Source organism: Penicillium diatomitis (assembly GCF_028827545.1).
Source record: "Penicillium diatomitis strain IBT 30728 chromosome Unknown utg000003l_segment0_segment0, whole genome shotgun sequence".
NCBI lineage: Eukaryota > Fungi > Ascomycota > Eurotiomycetes > Eurotiales > Aspergillaceae > Penicillium > Penicillium diatomitis.
Window position 1 is genome coordinate 2350218 of NW_026623175.1, and position 19402 is coordinate 2369619.

The following is a 19402-nucleotide window of genomic DNA, read 5'->3' on the forward strand; positions in this document are numbered from 1 at the left end:
GCCCCACTGACGTCTCCTGAGTCCTGATTCTCGCACTAGCACGGACTTGATAATCGATAGTCGATATTATGGAGTCTGGAGTAAAGAGCCTGGCGGTCTATTTTTATTGCACGAGATGTTTTCGGAAACACCATCTTCAGTGACAGGCGACCTTATCAGGAAATACGTCTTTCTTTAAAAAGACGAAAAAAAAAGGGGAAATGTTCAACAGAGGATTATCATGTGCGGCTTTCCAAGCCATCATCAACTGAGAAATATGCTTTGTCTTTGCGTTCATCCAAACATTGATGACGTTCATGATCGCCATTCGTGTTTGTCGACTAGACTATAAGCTCTGCAACATCACTCATCAGATTGACTGACGAGAGACAGCAGCACAAGGCTGCGGAACAGCGACCATGCTCCCATTCTGTGTGTCTAACCAGCATTCACTCGACGTGACCTGGCGACTCGGCTATCGAGAAAACTTGAACAGCTGAAACAGGTATGGACGCCTTATTCCAAGCGAAGAAAGAGATCCGTGAGCCACCACAAAGAATCAATGGAACCAGCCGTGGCTGAAGATCAACGATTAAGAAGAAACTCGTCCTACTTTCTTTGTGACCCTCGTTCCAACTTCGCGGAAAACGTGGACAGAATGCAGTGTGTCAGTCTGACTCGGTGCACTTTCTCTTTGTGAATCTGCGCGACTGGCTGTCCTATCAGACACATCGCCCATGGCGAGTGTAAAATGTTTCAGCAAAGGAGCCCAGGGCACTGGATCGTCCGTCCAGATGCCGAATTTCTTTGTATGAGAGCCATGCGGCCTTCGTGAACGTCGTGCCCTCCATTGAGGATGACTTAAATCGTGTTCACAGGCAGGGACAACTTCCATCTCTTGTTGTTCGAAATCGGTTGGTACAATTTACCTGGAAATTATCGAGTACCCTCGAGTCGCCTTCAATCTCTCGTTTCAAGCTCTATCTTCATCGTCTGGTGGGAGATTCTGCTCGATTCGTTCACAAGACCCTGCCCTCTGTGCGAGCACCAACTTTGCACACCAGTTTTCAAGCAGAGGTGTCTCCAGAATTTCAATCATAGCAGCCATGGAAAACAAACAGGACCAAACTGTCGAGTCCTCGTCGGATGATGACGCTCTTCCGCCGAGTCGCCAACCCTTCCTGTTGGAGCCCCCATTGATAGCTATTCTTCCCCCGAGTTGGCCACCGCGTCCAGACATCTTCGACGAGGTTCTTCTGCGAAAACCCATGACTCCCGAGAGAGCTCACGACGCTTACATGGCCTGGTATCATCCAGATCAAGACTTGGGCCAAGTCTGGCGGCTGTGGGACGCAAAGAGTCAGCGTCCATATCCGCGGCCGCCTGAGAACGACGAGGATCTCCACATTCTGGCACACAATGTCTATGAGCATCTGATGAGCGACCCTCTCGTGCCTGCGGCATGGGAAGAAAGCGAGCAAGTACTGGCTGAGCAAGCGCTGGACTCGATTTACGATCTCTCGCAAAACATGCAGCAAACCAAGAAGGCAGCCATCCAGTCGGGTAGTCTCGGATACCTCAGTCTACTCAACTTACAACAGCTTCAAATGCACTGCAAGGAACTCGGTCTGAGCTGTCACGGAGAAGCCACAGACCTTCGACTTCGTATTGCTGCCGACTCGATGAGTGAGTGGTCTGGTATGCTAGCGCAAAGCGATCTTTCGCATTGGGGAATTTCACGCCCAGCAAAATTTGACTTGGAACCCTGGAAACAACCGAAAGCCGATGCTCTGGAGATGTACACTGTCGCAATTCAGATCAGTCCATACAATCCCACATATTGGGTGAGCCGCGCATACTGCCATTACCTTCGGGGCTTTTTTGACCTTGCCATCGGCGACGCCTATCGCGCTGGTATTCTTTGCGACGTTCTGGAGCAGGCCTCCGAGCGCAATCGAAGACCCGGATTCTATGTACGCATATTGGAGGCAATTGAGGCCCACTTGATGGTCAATCCTCGCGATGAGAATGGTAACCTCAAGCCCGAGGTGGTCCGTATGCGGCGGGCGAATGGTATCAATGCGTTCGTTCCAACGCTCCAAAAGGCTCTTCACAGCATCATAAGCCTGAGTCTTGCGGGACTCAATGCTTGGCATGACTACGGTGATCACATCAAGATTCTTGATCAAAGACTGGGTATGCCGGACCGTGACGTGCGAGTTCCACAGCTTCGCGCCAAGCTGAGCAGAAAAGCGGCCAAACTTCACCAAGATCACATTCGTGTCGGAAGGAAGCCTTTCTTCCACGAAAAAGGCGCAGGTGAGGTCCCTGCGAGTCGACCATACCCATTCGAAAAGCAAGATGTGCATCGCACTTCGCCGGCGTTTCTTCAAAAGCTCAACGAAGCCATATTCGGAGAGGAAAGCTCTGCGCACGAAAAAGGGTCGCCACTTTGCCATATCGACAGGGTTGACGAGGACCATGAATTAGGGGTCTTTGCTATTGGTAATATTCAGAAAGATGCCATCATTCACACCGAGGAGCCCACAATACGGGGGCATCTTCCACCTCGCCGTGTGGGAGAGGATCTCCCGGGAAAAGCTGCCGACAAAGACCGATGTGAGAACTGCTTGAAGGAAGTCGAAATCAGCGCAACCAAGCCCAAAGAGTATGAAAGTGCCAATCAATGCGCTTGTGCTACCAAGTGGCTTCGCTATCCTGAAGGCCCCGGCCTGTCATTCTGTGATTCGGATCCGCAATCTACCGGGAAGAAGGGGTGTCTAGATATTGCACGTGAAGTTCATCACTTCAGTAGCTGTGGCAAAGACTGGCGCTGGCTTTACGACGCAATGAGGCCCGTCGTCGGCAAATGGGAAGGAAAGGAATATTTCACTCACACAAACGAGGCGCACGGGACCGTTCTGATGCTGCTTTTGCGCAATGTATTTGAAATCGCGCTCCATCGTCGAAACGAGGAGCCAGAGGAGGACATGCGTCTGAATCCTCACGAGATTGACGAGCTTCTCGTCCTCGACGGTGCGAGCACGTCGTGGAGGAACAGCTGGTTTCCCTTCACCATGGCAGCAAATATCAAAGTTCCTTTCGACATTCTGGAAAGTCTCGGCGTTGATATCTTTCAGAGACCGGAATTTGACACTTGGGTTATCCAAGTTATTTTACGGAAGCTTTTGGTCAATGCTGTACCCTGGGATCCACGCCGTCAAGGCGAAGTATCCGATCGACTTCCGTTTGATGGAGACAAACAGCTTCTCACTCCCAAGGCGCAATTGCAACTCGTCAAGAAAAAGAAACCACTCACGAACCTCGACCCATCGTTCTGTAATCTTTACTTATTCCCGGGACTCAGTTTGTTCAACCATTCATGTGATGGTTCACACAACGCTGACTGGGGCTACGACGAACTCATTCCAAACCGCGTTGTTGTGTGGGCGACAAAGCCCATTGCCCCTGGCGAAGAGATTCGCATCCGGTATCGGCCAAGCGCCATCACTTCTGATGACTGCGCAACAAGACTATTTGGTCGGCCCTGTCGATGTACTCGCTGTCTCCAGAAGGCGACATCGTATCAAGACTCTGATGCCGACACCTTTACAGATCAGCAGTCAGTGGACGAAGAAACATCCGCGAATACCAGACAGTCAAGAGATGAATCCTGGCGGGCAAGCAACGACCCTGACTCTGACTCTGACGAGCCCTCGTCATACTTTGACGCGTCTGATGAGATTGACTTAACCGAGTCTCTTCAATCCGGGCAGGATACAGACCATGCTGTTGTCGATGATGGAAGGGTTGTGGTCTACCGCGAGCTGACCAGTCCGAAACCCGCGAAGCCTTTGGTACGCAAGAGGCAGTCCATTGAGTCCGAAGAATACTTTTCAGATTACTCAAGACCAAAAATGATCAGAGATCTCGATGACAAAACATGGCACATCCCATCGGATTCACAGAAGCATGCTCAATGGGTTCGAGAGTACCGGGAGAATCTGAGGGATAGACTGGAGGGTAAAGAAGTGAAGGAGAAAAGTCCACAGAAAAAGGCTGTGGGGAAGAAAAAAGCGGTTAGGAAGTTGGGCAGAAATGGCAAGAAGAAGTGATTGCTGAAGATGTTGATAATCTTTTCATGCGCTTGTCATTGCTTTCTTAGGTACTGCTGTCATTCGTTTGTTTTGAAATTTATCTTTCTTCCTTCATTTGGTCATGAAGCAGGATATTAGGTAATTATTCTCGAGTGGAAGCCAGTCCGGTTTCGAAGATCAATAGTCTTTCCACGATTTAACGTACGCTAAGCTTTCTGTGCGATCCTCGGGGTTTGCTGGGTCATGGCAGGTCCATAACAGTGACACTATGCCACGATTTCGCTCTTGTGAGCACTTGATCACATATAGATTGAGTTTTGGAACGGGTAGCCTCCTCGGAACAGAGTGGTAATTCCACAAATATACAGAAACTTCTGACCATGCAAAGAAATCGCCAAGCTTGAGTTGTTTGATCCTCTTGCTTGAACAAGTGAACAACGAGCCATATCAACCTCAGCGCAGCATACCACGAGAAAAAGCCTGTGACACTTACAAGCCCTGAAGGACTTGATCTGCATACGCCAACCCTATGTAGGCAGGTCGAGATTGATCGGACTTAACCTGACCGACCACGTTGCTTAAAGCCGAGCCAACAGTGCCGGCTTCAGCGCCAGCAAATCAAGCATCAAGGGGGCCGTCCCACTTAAGCTTCACGTCGAAATATCAACCGGTGTTATTGGTGTATCGCGAGCAAGCTACATACGTACAATTTATTACCTAGTGCGGATTGTCGCCAGGATTAATAATTACGGTGGTACTAAGTGACCCGAATGCGAGATGGAAAACCTGTTTACATCATTTCCCCGCAGATCGAGTGCTTAGCTCGTGGTTTTCGATCTATAAAGGCCACTCCCATCTCTTACAAAGCACTCCTATCCCCTCCTCAACCGACTGTCCATTCTCCAGTAGCCCTGATCTAAATCCACATTATTTCAATTTATTCAGTTGTGACTTCTGTATTTTCAAAATGTCTTTCCCTCCTGCTTCTGCGCCCAAATCACGCCTCGGTCGCTACCGCATGTTGGCTCCGAGTGCGGGGGTGATGGTTAGCCCGCTATGTCTGGGAGCAATGAATTTCGGTGAGGGCTGGTAAGTGAGCCTTGTTGTCTATTGGGAATAGGAATATCCGGCTCGACATACGAACAGGGCAGTCTTGTGTTTGAGGACTCGAGCCTCTGTCCTCCGATTGAGGATCTAAATGCTTACCAGTTCTCTTCTCCGTTGCAGGAAAGCCCGACTGGGTGACTGCGACAAAGAGACGTCCTTTAAGATTCTGGATACTTTCTATGAGAATGGCGGCAATTTTATCGATACGTAAGTGACGTATAGCTCTGAGTCACGGGCACTCAAGTGGTAGCATATGGACTCACATCTCCAGTGCAAACAACTATCAAAACGAGGACTCTGAGGCTTGGCTCGGCGAGTGGATGGAAAAGCGCGGCGTCAGAGACCAAATCGTTCTCGCTACCAAGTATACCTCGGGCTATCGTTCACACAAGAAGGATGAGATCCAAGCAAATTTTGTCGGCAACAACACCAAGAGCATGCGACTGTCTGTCAATGCCAGCTTGAAGAAGCTGCGCACCGACTATATTGATCTGGTAAGACTGTACTCGCTTTGCAAAGACACCGTCACAGATTTTGCCTCAGTTCCACCCTGCATGCAACTGACAAGTTCATCTAGCTATATGTCCACTGGTGGGACTTTGGTAGCTCGATCGAGGAGGTAATGACCTCTCTCAACCAACTGGTCGTCGCGGGCAAAGTTCTTTACCTGGGTGTGAGTGACACCCCCGCTTGGATCGTCAGTCGTGCCAACCAATGTAAGAAACTGCTCCTTCTATGACCCGTCAAACAGATGAACTATGTACTCAACATCTTCAACCAGATGCCCGAGACCATGGCATGCGCCCCTTCTCTGTCTACCAGGGCCAGTGGAATGCCGCCAAGCGTGACTTTGAGCGCGAAATTCTCCCCATGTGCGCCGCCGAGGGCATGGGTCTCTGCCCTTGGGGCGCCATCGGTGGCGGCGCCTTCAAGACGGAGGCGCAGCGAGAGGAAATCAACAAAAATGGCAACCAAGGCCGTCAAATTGAGCCCCGCGAAACCGATGTCAAAGTTTCCAAGGTCCTAGAGAGTATCGCCAACCGCCACAATACGGCAATCACCAGTGTTGCTCTGGCGTATGTCATGAGCAAAGCTCCTCACGTCCATCCGATTGTGGGCGGTCGAAAAGTCGAGCATCTGCTTGGCAACATTGAAGCTTTGGGGCTGAACCTGACCGACGATGACATCAATGAGATCGAAGGCGCCTATGAGTTTGATCACGGGTTCCCGACAACCTTCCTATTCCGTGGAGAGAGCAAGGAGGCGCACCCAGGGAATATTACGTTCAAGAACAGCGCTGCGAAGTTTGACTATGTTGACCCGGTGCGCCCTATTAAGCCGAAGAGCTTGGATGCGTAAGGGCGTAGGCGGTGATACAAAGTCATATTAAAGTTGGCAAAAGCTTCAACGGCAAAGTTATATGGGAGATGCTCATCCAGCCAAGAGTAAAACTTGAATTGATGTTTAGTTGTGTAGAAAGCAGTAGCATGACTTGCCACTGGTACAATATGGAACTCTAGACTCATATTGCTCTTGAAAGCTTGTTGCATTCACAGTATCTATGAAACGTACAAGGTGGTTGGTTGATAACACGGTTTTATCTGCTTTCTTGAACACCACAAACGTGATTTTGGGGGCTCAAAACACGATAATAGCGCTTTAAGAATAACAAGACACGATAAACCTCGAATGTGACTCCAACAATGCAAGCGCTAGAGGTATAATTGCTAGTGACACGCTTCAAAAACTTCAGCAATGTAAGTGAGGGATCCAAAGAATGCAGATCTATGTTCAGAGCCCCTCACCACGGAGCAGGCGTCTCAGGATTCCTTCTCCGGGACCCACGATCTGACTCTCGATTTCAGACTGGGACACGAAACAGACGAGACCTTGCTCGTCTAAGCCTCTATGGGGCGTCGACACAATGTTTCCTGACTTGGAAGGAGTGCGGCGAACAGCCGATCCGCCGCCTAGGGTACCGCCTTGACCGCGACCTTGATATTCCCCCACAAGGCCCATGGTCTCGAGATTACTCAATACATCTTTGAACTCAGTTGATGTCAAGGGATGCAGAATGTTGTCGTTTCGGCAAAGAGCACAGTATGTGTCAAATGCCTGCTTGACAGTCGGCGCGGAGCCTCGAGACCTGGATGGTGTGCACATAACGTCGACCTCGCGACGTCTTCGCTCTAGTGTTACCAATGCACAAATCGCCGCCTTCTGCTGCAAATTGAGACCTTTCAGTCGTTGTACTGTGCCTTGACCAAATGCAGAGCTTGTAATGCGGGCAATATGAGCGATACTCGCTCGAGGCGCAGTAAGAACAGTGTAGCTTGACATTGTTGATGGCCGCGGGACATGTGCACTGTTAGTTGGTGATGATAGATTCGCGTTTTCTATCAGAATTGCGCTGTTGGACTCGGAGTTTTGTTTTTCAAGCTTCTGTTGAGTCTCCTGCTCGATAGTGTCAATGGCCCGTTTGATGAGTTCGAATGCTTTTCGAAGGTCGCCGGTCTGCGACGCAACTTTCTTTGCACAGAGCTGAATAGCAGCTGGTTGCAAAAAGGGAACAAATTTCGGATCGTTATCTTTCGCAGCGGGAGGCATTAACGACCGGAGTCTGTTTGTAATGACTTCGGCAATTGATGAGGAGTTGTATGGTAGGAACGGCAGGAGAACCGGTCTCAAGTTCTTCGCTTTAAGTTGAGGCAGAGAGCGATCAGTCAGATCCAAGGCATTGGCAATACCAATCAAAATCAGAGACGATTGGCTTGACAGCGACCACTCGAACAGGGTTTGCAGAACATCCGCGTCACCTGTAAGCAAGTGGTCCATTTCGTCAAGCGAAACCAGGTACAGGCCATTAGGTTTCGACGGCAAGAATATGGACTTCAACCGGTCCGCTTCGCTCTTTTTGAAGACATCCGACCCTTCATCGAAGTCCTGAACAAGTTTGCTAAAGACATCACGCGCATTACGCATGCTCACACAATTGACGTGGGAGACCTTCGCCGTCGACAAGTCCAAGTCCCGGCACACTTCGTTGACCATTGCACTCTTGCCCGTCCCAGGTGGCCCACTGATATAAAGACAGCCACCTCGGTGAGATTTAACACAGTCATGTATAAATGTGGTCAATTTCTCTCGTTCCGAATCTCTGCCGACCAATCGTCCTGCGTTGGATCCTCGGGCAAACAGCTGCCTTGCTTGAGAGTACACAGTCTGCGCAGTAGATGGAGTCGCACTATGTCGCGGAGTTGGAAGGAGGTCGGCATGACGAGGAGTTCTCGGTGTCACTGCCTTTGTGCCGACCTGAACTCGGTGACGCGGGGTGGAAGGCGAATCCTGCAAAGCATCACGAAAGCGAGCCTTTTGAGGTGTCTTGAATTCAACTGGAAGGGTTATTTCCTCTGGGAAGACCTATCGTCAGCACATATCCCTCTATGTCATCGTTTCTCGGCTTACCCTTGACTAGCTTTGAGGTACGGAAATGCGCGTTGATCTTTGACGGTGACCCATCCTGCTCCTCCCGAATTGTGTGTTTCGAGAGTGTCTTCTCGGCGACGTTGACAAGATCACCATTCTCTTGATCTGAGGCATTTGGTGCGAGTTTGGCGCGTGATCGAGTACGAGGGATCGTCTTAGTAGCGGGCGCATCCTCAATGCGAGCACGAGGGGCCGCGGTCCGGCGTCTGCTCGCCGTTCGCACAGGCAGGCCTGTTCGCAAGGCAGGATGTCAGTGTCTGATCAATGGCTAGGGAAAGGGTCAAGTAAGAATTTTCACCTTCCGAATCGGCGCCATTACGAGCGCGCTTGCCCAATACTGATGCTGCCATGATTGTTCCTGATTAAACACGAATTCGAAGTTGCAAGAGCATTTCACAGAGTGCTTTCCTCGAGACTGTGGCTGGCCCACATTGCAAGCGGGACTAGGCCTTCCGGGCGCGCGTAACGCGACGCGTCGGGTTTCCCAATCAGGTAATTTCGATACGGTCAACTGGCCCGACCAATAGTGCAGATACATCATAGGTCTCTATACTCCGCCGGACTTTTTGCGTCACTGGTCGACATGTGTCTAGGCAGTGGATGATCGTCCCTACAGCTAAACGTGTTCCGCGGAATACTTCAAGTGCTTCAATACTGAGGTAGATCTTTCTCCCGCCATCGCATCACTCTTTTCATGTGCCTATCACCCAGCCTGGACTTCTAAAGGTGCGGGGCAGCTCGGTTGACACGCCTGTCTCCAGTTTGCAGTTGTTTGCATAGCAGATCGCTCCCCACACTGCTTGTTCAACCCTGTGGAATCGTCGTCCGCGTCACTGAGCGTGCCTCCGAACTCCCAACATCTTTTCCTCTATTCAAACAGTGCACTTCGGCAACCTCTCTTCCTTCAAATTGAGGCTTATTCACTGCACTGCATACCAACTGGAATAGAATCTCTCACTCATTTGACCCTCAGAAGCTCACCCCTCACCTGCCCAAGATGAACGGCGAAGTGGTTGCTCAGTTCGCCGAGATCACCGGTGCGACACCAGAGGTCGCAACACAGTACCTGCAGCTAGCCGATTTCGATATTGAGCAGTCTATGCAACTTTACTTCGAAAATGGGGGTGCACCGCTCACTGAATCGGCCCGGCAGCCATCAACTCGCACTCATTTTGAGGATGAAGCTGGAGTGGTCCATGTTGACTCAGACTCCGATGATGACAGCCCGTCTGCCCACGCCCGAGCTAATGCTGCCGCCACAGGAGGCTCAACCTTCGAAGATGATGCTGCCATGGCTCGCCGCCTGCAGGAGGAAATGTATGGAGGTAGCGGTACTGGCGGCGGCATCGGCGGCGATGATGAGAACGTACGGGCGCCCCTCGCACGCACGACAGAGACGCTCGTGGGACCCAGTCTCGATTTTGACGATGAGGACGAGATGATTATGAGCCAGTTGCGCACTCGCCAAAGAGGTCCCGGTGAGTTTCCCCCCCCCCCCATATCTGCTTTTCCATACACCGAAGACCAATGCGACTAATTTGATTCTCCATAGGCCGCCCCGGAATCTTCAATCAGACCACTGCACCATCAATATGGGGTGGCAGCTCAGCCGAATCGCATCAGGAATTGCTCTCCAGAGCTACGGGCGGTGCCTCGGAAACATCCTCTAAGTCGAACATGCTTGCGGAAATGTACCGACCTCCATACGAAATCATGTCGCGCGTTCCCTGGGACATGGCTCGGGAAGAAGGACGGGAGAATGAGAAGTGGCTCCTAGTCAACATTCAAGACACCTCAATCTTCGATTGCCAAGTATTGAATCGTGACTTGTGGAAGGATAAACTCGTCCAGGACACTATCCGGGAACACTTTATTTTCTTACAATTCTCGAAGGACGATCCAAAGGCTGCGGCATACCTGCAATACTACTTCCAGGCGCATGATGTCTCTGACAATTACCCTCACATCGCCATAATCGACCCCCGCACTGGCGAGCAGATGAAAGTGTGGTCTGGCCCTCCAGTGATGAAGGCTGCTGATTTTCTGATGCAACTCCACGAATTCCTGGACCGCTACAGTCTGAATCACAATGTGCGCAATCCCGTGGCAAAGCGCAAGATTGACAAGAAAGAGAAGTCCGTGGACGCCATGACTGAAGAAGAGATGATGGAAATGGCAATCAACAACAGCTTGGGAGCTGAGCCCGCTTCCGGTCCCAAGCTGGACGATCCTGATGATCTGACTCGCAGTGTCGAAGACGTCAAGGGCAAGGGCCGCGCCAACGAGGAACAAGATCAACTCATGGACGAGATATCTCAGGGGCCCCCTGAAGATGCAGAGGAGTCATTGTTCTCTTCCATACCAAGCAACCGGCCACACACGGAACCCGAGGTCGATCCGGCCACCACGACCAGAATCCAATTTCGTCACCCTTCTGGCCGTGTCATTCGGCGATTTGCCCTCTCCGACCCAGTTCAACGGATCTACGAATGGCTCAAGGCTGAACCTCCATTAGAGGATAAGGCTGGGGTCGAATTTGAGCTGAACTCTATGGGCCAAAATTTGATACACAGTCTGGCCACGAGCATTCAAGATGCTGGATTGAAGAATGGAACGGTCATGATCGGCTATCTCGAATAGTAGATGTTGCCAAGAATGGGCGGTTTTTATCACGATTACAAGAATTTTAGGCGCCTCGACGGGGAGGTCATTTGCATTTTTGGGTCAGAGAATGGAGTGTTGTCATTTTTCCAATGCTGTCCACGATAGACTTCAGGACGCAGAACTCACAGAGACATGCTGCCGTTTCGTACCATTTGAACGAGGGCCAAGGCCATATTTGCTTTATAATGATTATCTTTCAAGTCATTGACCTGCGTAAAATCTCCTTATATTCAGCAAGATAGGATATCGTACTCGTTTAGGAGATTATCAAGCATGCTCTCGCTCCAGCTGTTCCATGCCATGGAGAAGTGTGTCTGTGCCGAAGTAGGCTAATCTGCGGAGACTGCGTACTTTCCAGCAGTCACCGCCTTCCGACTCGGTAACTTTTGCTCCCAATCAGCGTGGTTGCGCGGGCAATCGTCGGTTCTGCGATCGATAAGAGCGACTCCACCGCCTGGCACAATTAGCCCCGCATCGATAAACAGATGCAAGGGAGTGTATGCTGCGTAACAGTTCAGTGACCTGGCCACACCTTTCGGAGGTCAATCAACACAGACTTTTACCTACCTGAATCTTTATGTGATCAGGGACTATGGATCTTCATTGAGAGGTACAGGTGGGTTGTCGTTGTGGAAGTTTCAATACCCATGCTTTCTAACGAATACGTGCTTACTTTGGCGATTGACTACAGGTACCTAGAAAATAGCTTGCGCCTTGAGCTCTCCTGTACCAACAACCCCACCGCGAAGAATAACGAATTGCTGTCACTTGTTGCAAACGTCAATTTTCTTGGCGAGTCTTACCAACCACACGCTGCTCGAATCTTCATTGTGTTTATACTTGACCGAAAAGACGCGCTTCTTCAAAACACGGTAAGCGACATCCAGCTTATTTTCCGAGTCCAATATTGGACAATTTCTTCCTTCTTTCAGGTGATGATCTGACTTTGAGACAGGGATTCTATCTGAGAGTGCACTGAAATGAAAACATAGGCGGGTTTTGTCCTCTCATAAAGAGTGTTCGTCGGCTTTCAGGCCCACCCTTCAAAGCCACCAGAAAGCAAGATGGACGGCCCTATTGATCCCGAGACCATCTACACCAAGCAATCGTGCATAGGTGAGAACAAACCCGCTATCACAGCGCGGGGGAACTTGTATGCACATGCTAAGCTAACGAAAATTCAACCAGGCGGGGGAAGCTTTGGTAGAGTCTACAAAGGGTATAGAATGAGGACTCCATACAACCTGAGAAGAGCTCAGCTGACTCGGTACTTCGTGTGGAACAGGGTAGACCTCCGCACAGGAGAGTCGGTCGCAATCAAGATCATCGATGTCGAAAGTGCCGAAGATGACGTCGACGATATCATTCAAGAGATCGCAATCCTGTCTGAGCTCCAGTCTCCGTATGTGACAAAGTATCATGGCTCTTTCTTGAAGGGATCACATCTTTGGATTGTGATGGAATATTGCTCAGGCGGTAGCTGTCACGATCTATTGCGGCCAGGAGCGATTCATGAGGAATACATTGCGATCATCCTACGTGAGCTCTTGAAGGGACTAGACTATCTTCACAGTGACCAAAAGCTCCATCGTGACATCAAAGGTAGGCTCTCGGGGTTCAATTTATCGCGATTCCAGATGTGATCACTAACCGAAGTTTAGCGGCTAATGTCCTCCTCAGTGCCAGTGGTCAGGTAAAACTGGCTGACTTTGGTGTCTCTGGCCAATTGTCCGCAACGATGACCAAGAAAAACACCTTCGTCGGCACGCCTTTCTGGATGGCACCCGAGGTTATTAAACAGTCTGGATATGACTACAAAGCAGATATCTGGTCATTGGGAATCACTGCCATCGAACTGGCTCTCGGCGATCCCCCCTACGCGGACATCCACCCGATGAAGGTGTTATTTCTGATCCCAAAGAATCCTCCACCAACATTGAATGGAGATTTTTCAAGACCTTTCAAACAGTTTGTAGAGCTTTGTCTACGACGAGATCCCAGGGAGCGCCCCACTGCGAAGGAGCTGCTTGAGCATCCGTTCATCAAGCGAGCCAAGAGGACAACTTACCTGACGGAATTGATCGAGCGGTCAGAGCGATGGCAAGCTACTCACAGGTATGGTGACGAGGACCAAGAATACTATGATGAGGAAGAAGAACCCGTGAAACCACGCGCTCATGAGAACGAAGACCTGTGGGACTTTGGAACAGTCCGTCCAGCTGGAAAGAGCGTCGCTCTTCCTTTGCAGTCTCTGAAAGAAGCCGCCACCAACACTCGGTCCCAAGACAAAGATGACTGGGACCTGGGAGAGAATTCGACTAGATCAGGAAATTCAACTCCACAGCCGAAACAACATGCCAACTCTGCAATCAACGTTTCACCATCCAAACACCCTCTTCCCCCTTCTCTAACCTCTTCCCCTTCCAAAAATGCCCCTTCCGCGCAATCAGGTGCATCGTCCCCACATATGCGGACTTCTCAATCTCCTGTCAAGTCAGCCCATACTGAGGAAGCGTCTCCTTCAAAGGCCAGCCGAGGACAGTCCAAGCAGTCTAACATGGGCTATCTCCAAGACGCCACGGCCCCTAAACATTCCCCCACGGCAGCGAAAACGCATGCTGCAAGACCGAACAGTTCTCTCAAAAATACAACCTTGGAGCCACCACGCTCGCCAACCAACCTGGTGAAGAAAAAACCAGCGCCGCAGCAACGTCCACTCCCCGAAACCCCTCCTAGCCCAGTGTTGACTAGACCATCTTCTCATATCAATTCGCAAAAACAAACGGACGGACCATCCTCACCATACCCCACAACAGGACTCAAGTCCAAGCTCGCAGCGTCTCGCACAGATGAGCGATCTTCAAGAAAGCCGACTCCAACCCAGATGCAAGATCGCTCGAGACAGTCCTCTCGTACGAGTCAACCTCAACCAGAGCACGAAGAACCAACAGCCTACGGCTCGGTCATCATTCCCGCTTTACGGGCCGCGATGAATCGACGCGGGCGGCAGCTAGCTCGACTCGAGCCGGGTCGCAATCGAGGAGATAGGGAGGTTAGCTTGGAGCAGATGCAAGAATGGGAACGCGGCGTGCAAATTCACCGCGGCATGGAGCAGATGGCGGATAGCATTGCACAGTCCTTTGCCAACATTCATCTCTGGGACATGGAGGCCCCGGTGTCGATGGGCGGAGGCGTTGACGCCGTGCTTGATGTTTTTCTTGAAGAAATTCTTGTTCGGCTACAGCCGCAGACACAATGAGGCTCGACCTTGACTCCCGGTTCAGTTAGTACACGACAAACCCGGCAGTCTTTCCTTGCTTTAGAGTCAACGAGCTGTTTTACGAACTGACGTCCGTATATGTGTTCGAGTAAATTGGATTGCAGCTTCATGAATGTCTTTTGTCTATCCTTGTTTACTCGCAAAATCCTTCCGTCCTCCATTGACCCAATACATGGATAGTCCCCGTTTCAAGTCTTGCTCTATGTCCCGCGCGTAGTCGCAAAATGGCACGCAGCGCAATTTGGTGATGATATTCGTTCTTCGTACTTCACTACTCCATTCGTGTATAGCTCACAGGAATCGCTCCTCGGGTCTGCGTTAGTGGTGGAAACAGCCTTTGCGATGGGAATTGCTGTTCGGTTGTTTTGGGGGGGTTTTTTTTTTCCAAAGCGCGAGTTAGTAGGCCCTTGGTCCCGTGGGGAACTGGCTGATGGATTCCTCATAAAGAGGATATGGTAGTGTATGGGCGTTCACGGGGCATGGATTGCAAAGTTAAGGTATAATGTCAGTGTTAGTCTACAAGTGACAAAAGAAATACACAGGAAGCGATCAGGACCAGAAAAAAAAATGCCGTGTCAACATTGATCATGGTCATGAGGATTGAACTAGGAGCCCGCAGGGCCGGGAGGCAAGAAGAAAAACTAAAATCGACAAAACATGCGCAAACCCAAGGTACAATCAGTGCTGGACATCTATACAAAAAGAACTTTGTGTGCACAAGAAATCCATCAAGAACAAAGAGCAGTTGGTATTGGCAGGCAGGTAGGACAAGATAGAACATCTAATCATCCATTGGCCTATCCTCCAAAGTTACACCTTTAGGCTCAGTCTCGGCCAGGCTGCTTCGTTTGCTATCTGGCTCGGAGCCGGCGCCTGCCCCGACAGGAAAGCTGGAGAGACTACCAAGGCCGGGCTTCCGAGTGTACCGACCGGCCATGGATCGGGGAATTGAGCTTCGTTTATCGAACTCCGCAGAAGTGAGAGCAGGAGTGGGAGTGGGAGTGGGCGAATCGTCCGAGACAGTCTCCGGGGGAGGTGGTGGGCTGGACGTTCCCGACGAAGCAGTGGAGGCTACAGAGATCGGCGACTCGACTGCTGCGCCATTAGTGGCAGAGTGGGTACCTGTCTCTGTCGATGGCGGTGAAGCGTGCTCGGTCACAGTGGGCGATTCACTCTTGGGCGGAACATCCAGACTAGCGCTCGTTCGCGCAGGAGTCCGAGATCGATCTGTAGGGCTTGTCACGTTGATGGGGAAGCGAGTAGCCGCGGAGGCGCCACTTGAGCGATCTCGGCGGTGTCGTGGACCGGGAGCAGGGCTCGTTGCGCGGCTCCGGTTGACAATAGCTCGTTGACGAGCTTCCATGGCGGCTCGACGGTTGCTCTCATCAGTGCTAATAGCGCGAGGGCGGCTGGAAGTCGATAGGCCAAGAGCACTTGACTGGCGCTTCAATTCGCCAAAGATCGCGTCCTTGTGAGCAAAGAGATCACGGATCAACCGATAGCTATGGCGTTCATCCATGGTAAGACTGCTCTCAACGCGAGGTCGAAGCACACATGGAGACAAGGTCTGAGCCAGACTGGCGATGTACTGTTCCTCGGCTGAGGTCAAATCAATCAAACGCGTGAAATGGGTCATGATGGCATCAAGCGTGGCAATATTGACGAGACGGAGCTGTCCAAGAGTACTCTGGAGTACCTTGATCCGTCCCTCTTCCGTGGTCTCGTGAGCGGTGGTCGAGTAGATCGTTTTGACAATCTCATAGACTTGTGAAGAAACAAGGGAATCTGGGACATGGTTAGCACACAGCCAGGTTATATAACCGATCCAATTGAGAGGGGATATAGCTCACCTGGCAGTTCAAGAAGGTACAATTTTAGAACGCTGGCAACAATGGGTATCTCAAATTTGGGCAAAACATCGCGGTAATCAACCTTGCTATTATTCAAAGCGTGGCGCAACTGGTGGGTCTGGGCAAGAGGAGGGTTGTGAAGCCAGATAGCGCGGCGAGCCTCATCTCCCTCCAGTTCAGGGTACGCGTTGTCCAAATAGGTCAAGATCGTAGTGACCAGAATCGGAACACGCTTGCGATCAACGCGAGCGCGGGCTTCGAGATCTACGCCAAAGTTCTGCTCCTCAACTGAGCCGTAGTAGTTCTCATATGCCTGCACGCGCGGGACGAATCCTCCGGTGCGGTAATTCTCGAGCAAGTACCGCAAGTCTCCCAATGGCTGGATTGTCTCTTGATAGAGCATCATATGGTCGACGGTGCTTTGCAGGTTGGGAATGACATTGCTAATAGCACCAGAGAAATCGAGCACCACAGCCTTGATGGCCTTGAGACGGTCAAGCTCGCACTGTTCCATGAACCGCAGATTGTCAATGATTTCCTCCTCCATGCGGCACCGAATTTGATCCAACCTCCGGACTGCGGCCTTGTATTTTTCGTCAGCCTCGAAAGCTTCCCTCCGCAGTTTGTCTGCGGGGGTCTCGTTGGGGTGTTGGTTGTTGAGAGGATTCCAGCCAGCCAGCATCTCCTGAACGGAAGAGATTGGCGACTCATTGCCAGTCCCGTCCTCGCTGGAGGCCACGGAAGTCACGCGCATCAGCGGCTTCTTCTTCTCCGGAATGCCAGTAATCTGGAAAACCTTTGGGCGCCACTGGTAGTTCATCTTTGAGCTGTTCGCAAATGTGCTACCCATGTTTCCGACCAAGCGTAGAAGCCCGTTGTCCACCAAATCCTGGCCAATTAGCTCTGCCTGGGCGAGATTCGTAGCTCCCATGTTCTTTTGGATGTACTCAACAATCTCCGCGCCAGTCGAAGTATTCTGATACGTGCCAATAATGGGTACTTTGGCTTCACCCAGTCTGATGTTGTCCAGCATGTGGATGAGAAGCCGCTTGATCTCCTCCGGAGAATAGATTCGGTCTCCAATCTCATAGGGATCTTCCTCCGGCTCGTCCTCGGGGGTAGGCAACACAATTTTGGGCGTGGTCAACGGTTTAGGACTTGTGTCAGGGTCCTGGAAGGCGAGTTTGTTCTCCTCTTCCAAGTCCTCGACTACCCGACACTTGTTGAAGTAGTGGCTGCGCAGCTTCTTGACCACATCCACCTGCTTGGTATGCTCCTTGATCCTGGCCTGGAGATTGTCATGGGAGGTCTGAACACGGTATTCGTGCTGGTCGCTCCAGCGGCGGAAAGGAGCTACGACGAGCTCCCGAATATTGCTGGCGATTTTCTGGTGATTGCGCGCAGCCTCGACCATTTCCGTTCGGACGCCCTCGTAAGCCTAGAGAGTCACGCAAGTTGCGCCGTTAGCTCTTGGCCTCGCACAGGTTTCAAGTATTCGATGCGACATTACCTTGCGAACACTGGCACCGTCATCCTTCCCAAACCCCACAGTTGACAAGCGATCAACGCTCGGGGCGATTTCACCCATGCGGAGGCCATATTGCTCTTCCGCCTCTGCCCGCATGGTCGCAATCGTGAGAATTTGTTTATTCTCCACGACTCCCTGCTGCAGCTTGCCGTACAGTACCCCCAGACCAGTAGCATAGTCGGGGGTCCAGAAGGAGTCGGAGAACCCAGGCATCTTGACAACCACCGAATTGAAGACGAACGTAGAAATTTAAAGACACAAGTGGATGTGAGAAAAAACCCAAATACTAACTCGCGGGAGCGTTGGGAAATGTGGGAATCGATTCGACCCTCAGAATCAAGCAAAAAGGGACAACAAATCGCCTCTCGCGATGGCAAAGTCTGCCCAGTGCCACACGTAGCCTTAGCTTGCTAGAACAAGTGCAGCGATGATTTCTTGCTTGTGGTAGGCAATGGATTGCACTCGCAGATGTGTCTGTTCCCTCAACGCCAAAGTTGCACGTCGAGCAAATCTGCTGAAAAGGGACCCGAAGCGCGCAGACGAGGCGATTCGGGGAAAGAGGGTGGTTGCGCGGTTATCTTAGGCGCCCACGCTGCGGGCTCCTGCACGGCCGACACGAAGAACGGGAACGAGTGAATGAGGCGCCAGGACGAGGGGGAGCGTGTAGGCAATGCGAACGGCAGCGAAAGCCACAGAGCAGAATTGTATCGTATCTATGGCAAGACAATGAGTGAAGGACGTAAACCCGTACTGTAGTTAGAAAATAGGGGTGGAGAAAGAGAAGATGGATGTTGCAAATGAAGATTCACGTTGAGCAGTCGTCAGGTGGCTTGTAATCTTACCGGGCGGGCGGTACAGCTGAGTGTACTTCTCCAAATTTCCAGTCTCCAGTTGGCAGTCTCCACGCCAATTTACCCACCAGCCCAGACTGATGCGCCCGGAGGTTGGTGATTGTGTGGTTGTGTGTGTCCGATGAGGAGGGATCTTTTCTATTTTTGGAACCATCTTGCCCTAGTCTTCGATCCATACTGTCCATAACAATATTCACCCAGGTTCGGTGTTGCAGAATCTTGGCTTCTCAGCCCAATCGATCTAGTCCACATGAGGGTCCTGGTGAAATGGCTATGTGTACATGATCATAGAGGAAAAGGCGCTGCTACGATCTGAGAGGGAGGGCCCCCTTGAGCACTACTGACTCGGGGTTATGCAGCAGTGATGGCCTTGAATGCTGTAGGTGTGGCAGGTGCAGATCACCTGCATGATCGCAGCTCAAGAGTCAAGAGTCCAAGATGGCGCGTACCGTAATCGCCAACATGTGTAGAAGGATCCGGCGTCGACGTACGTTGGAAATTGAGCTCATTGCAAGAAACACCCTAGCCTGATAAGAGGATCAGAAACAATTGATCGACAT

The 19402-nt window shown here is 51.1% G+C and overlaps 7 protein-coding genes across 7 annotated transcripts; 4 read left to right on the plus strand and 3 right to left on the minus strand.

Annotated features, from left to right (window-relative positions):
* Nucleotides 1–1085: 1085 nt before the first annotated feature.
* Nucleotides 1086–4094, plus strand: N7539_002995 (uncharacterized protein; the record flags this gene model as incomplete). Its single annotated transcript, XM_056932598.1, has 1 exon — nt 1086–4094. One exon carries the CDS (start codon nt 1086–1088, stop codon nt 4092–4094), a length of 3009 nt encoding a protein of 1002 aa, XP_056792557.1.
* Nucleotides 4095–5043: 949 nt separating this feature from the next.
* N7539_002996 (aldo/keto reductase) lies at nt 5044–6542 on the plus strand (the record flags this gene model as incomplete). Its single annotated transcript, XM_056932599.1, has 5 exons — nt 5044–5165; nt 5304–5390; nt 5455–5677; nt 5761–5899; nt 5965–6542. The coding sequence occupies 5 exons, from the start codon at nt 5044–5046 to the stop codon at nt 6540–6542; spliced, it is 1149 nt and encodes a 382-aa protein (XP_056792558.1).
* Nucleotides 6543–6974: 432 nt separating this feature from the next.
* Nucleotides 6975–9025, minus strand: N7539_002997 (AAA family ATPase CDC6; the record flags this gene model as incomplete). Its single annotated transcript, XM_056932600.1, has 3 exons — nt 6975–8593; nt 8649–8900; nt 8968–9025. Coding segments are annotated over 3 exons (1929 nt in total), but the record flags the coding sequence as incomplete, so codon positions are not given.
* A 641-nt stretch (nt 9026–9666) lies between these two features.
* Nucleotides 9667–11309, plus strand: N7539_002998 (DNA-protein crosslink repair co-factor UBX5; the record flags this gene model as incomplete). The annotated part of the gene is made up of 2 exons (XM_056932601.1): nt 9667–10147; nt 10222–11309. 2 exons carry the CDS (start codon nt 9667–9669, stop codon nt 11307–11309), a joined length of 1569 nt encoding a protein of 522 aa, XP_056792560.1.
* Nucleotides 11310–12397: 1088 nt separating this feature from the next.
* N7539_002999 (putative Ste20-like serine/threonine protein kinase) lies at nt 12398–14592 on the plus strand (the record flags this gene model as incomplete). The annotated part of the gene is made up of 3 exons (XM_056932602.1): nt 12398–12552; nt 12619–12935; nt 12995–14592. 3 exons carry the CDS (start codon nt 12398–12400, stop codon nt 14590–14592), a joined length of 2070 nt encoding a protein of 689 aa, XP_056792561.1.
* Nucleotides 14593–15394: 802 nt separating this feature from the next.
* Nucleotides 15395–18204, minus strand: N7539_003000 (GTPase-activating protein RGD2; the record flags this gene model as incomplete). The annotated part of the gene is made up of 3 exons (XM_056932603.1): nt 15395–16398; nt 16464–17901; nt 17974–18204. 3 exons carry the CDS (start codon nt 18202–18204, stop codon nt 15395–15397), a joined length of 2673 nt encoding a protein of 890 aa, XP_056792562.1.
* A 366-nt stretch (nt 18205–18570) lies between these two features.
* On the minus strand, nt 18571–18996 carry N7539_003001 (uncharacterized protein; the record flags this gene model as incomplete). The annotated part of the gene is made up of 2 exons (XM_056932604.1): nt 18571–18704; nt 18834–18996. 2 exons carry the CDS (start codon nt 18994–18996, stop codon nt 18571–18573), a joined length of 297 nt encoding a protein of 98 aa, XP_056792563.1.
* Nucleotides 18997–19402: the final 406 nt, after the last annotated feature.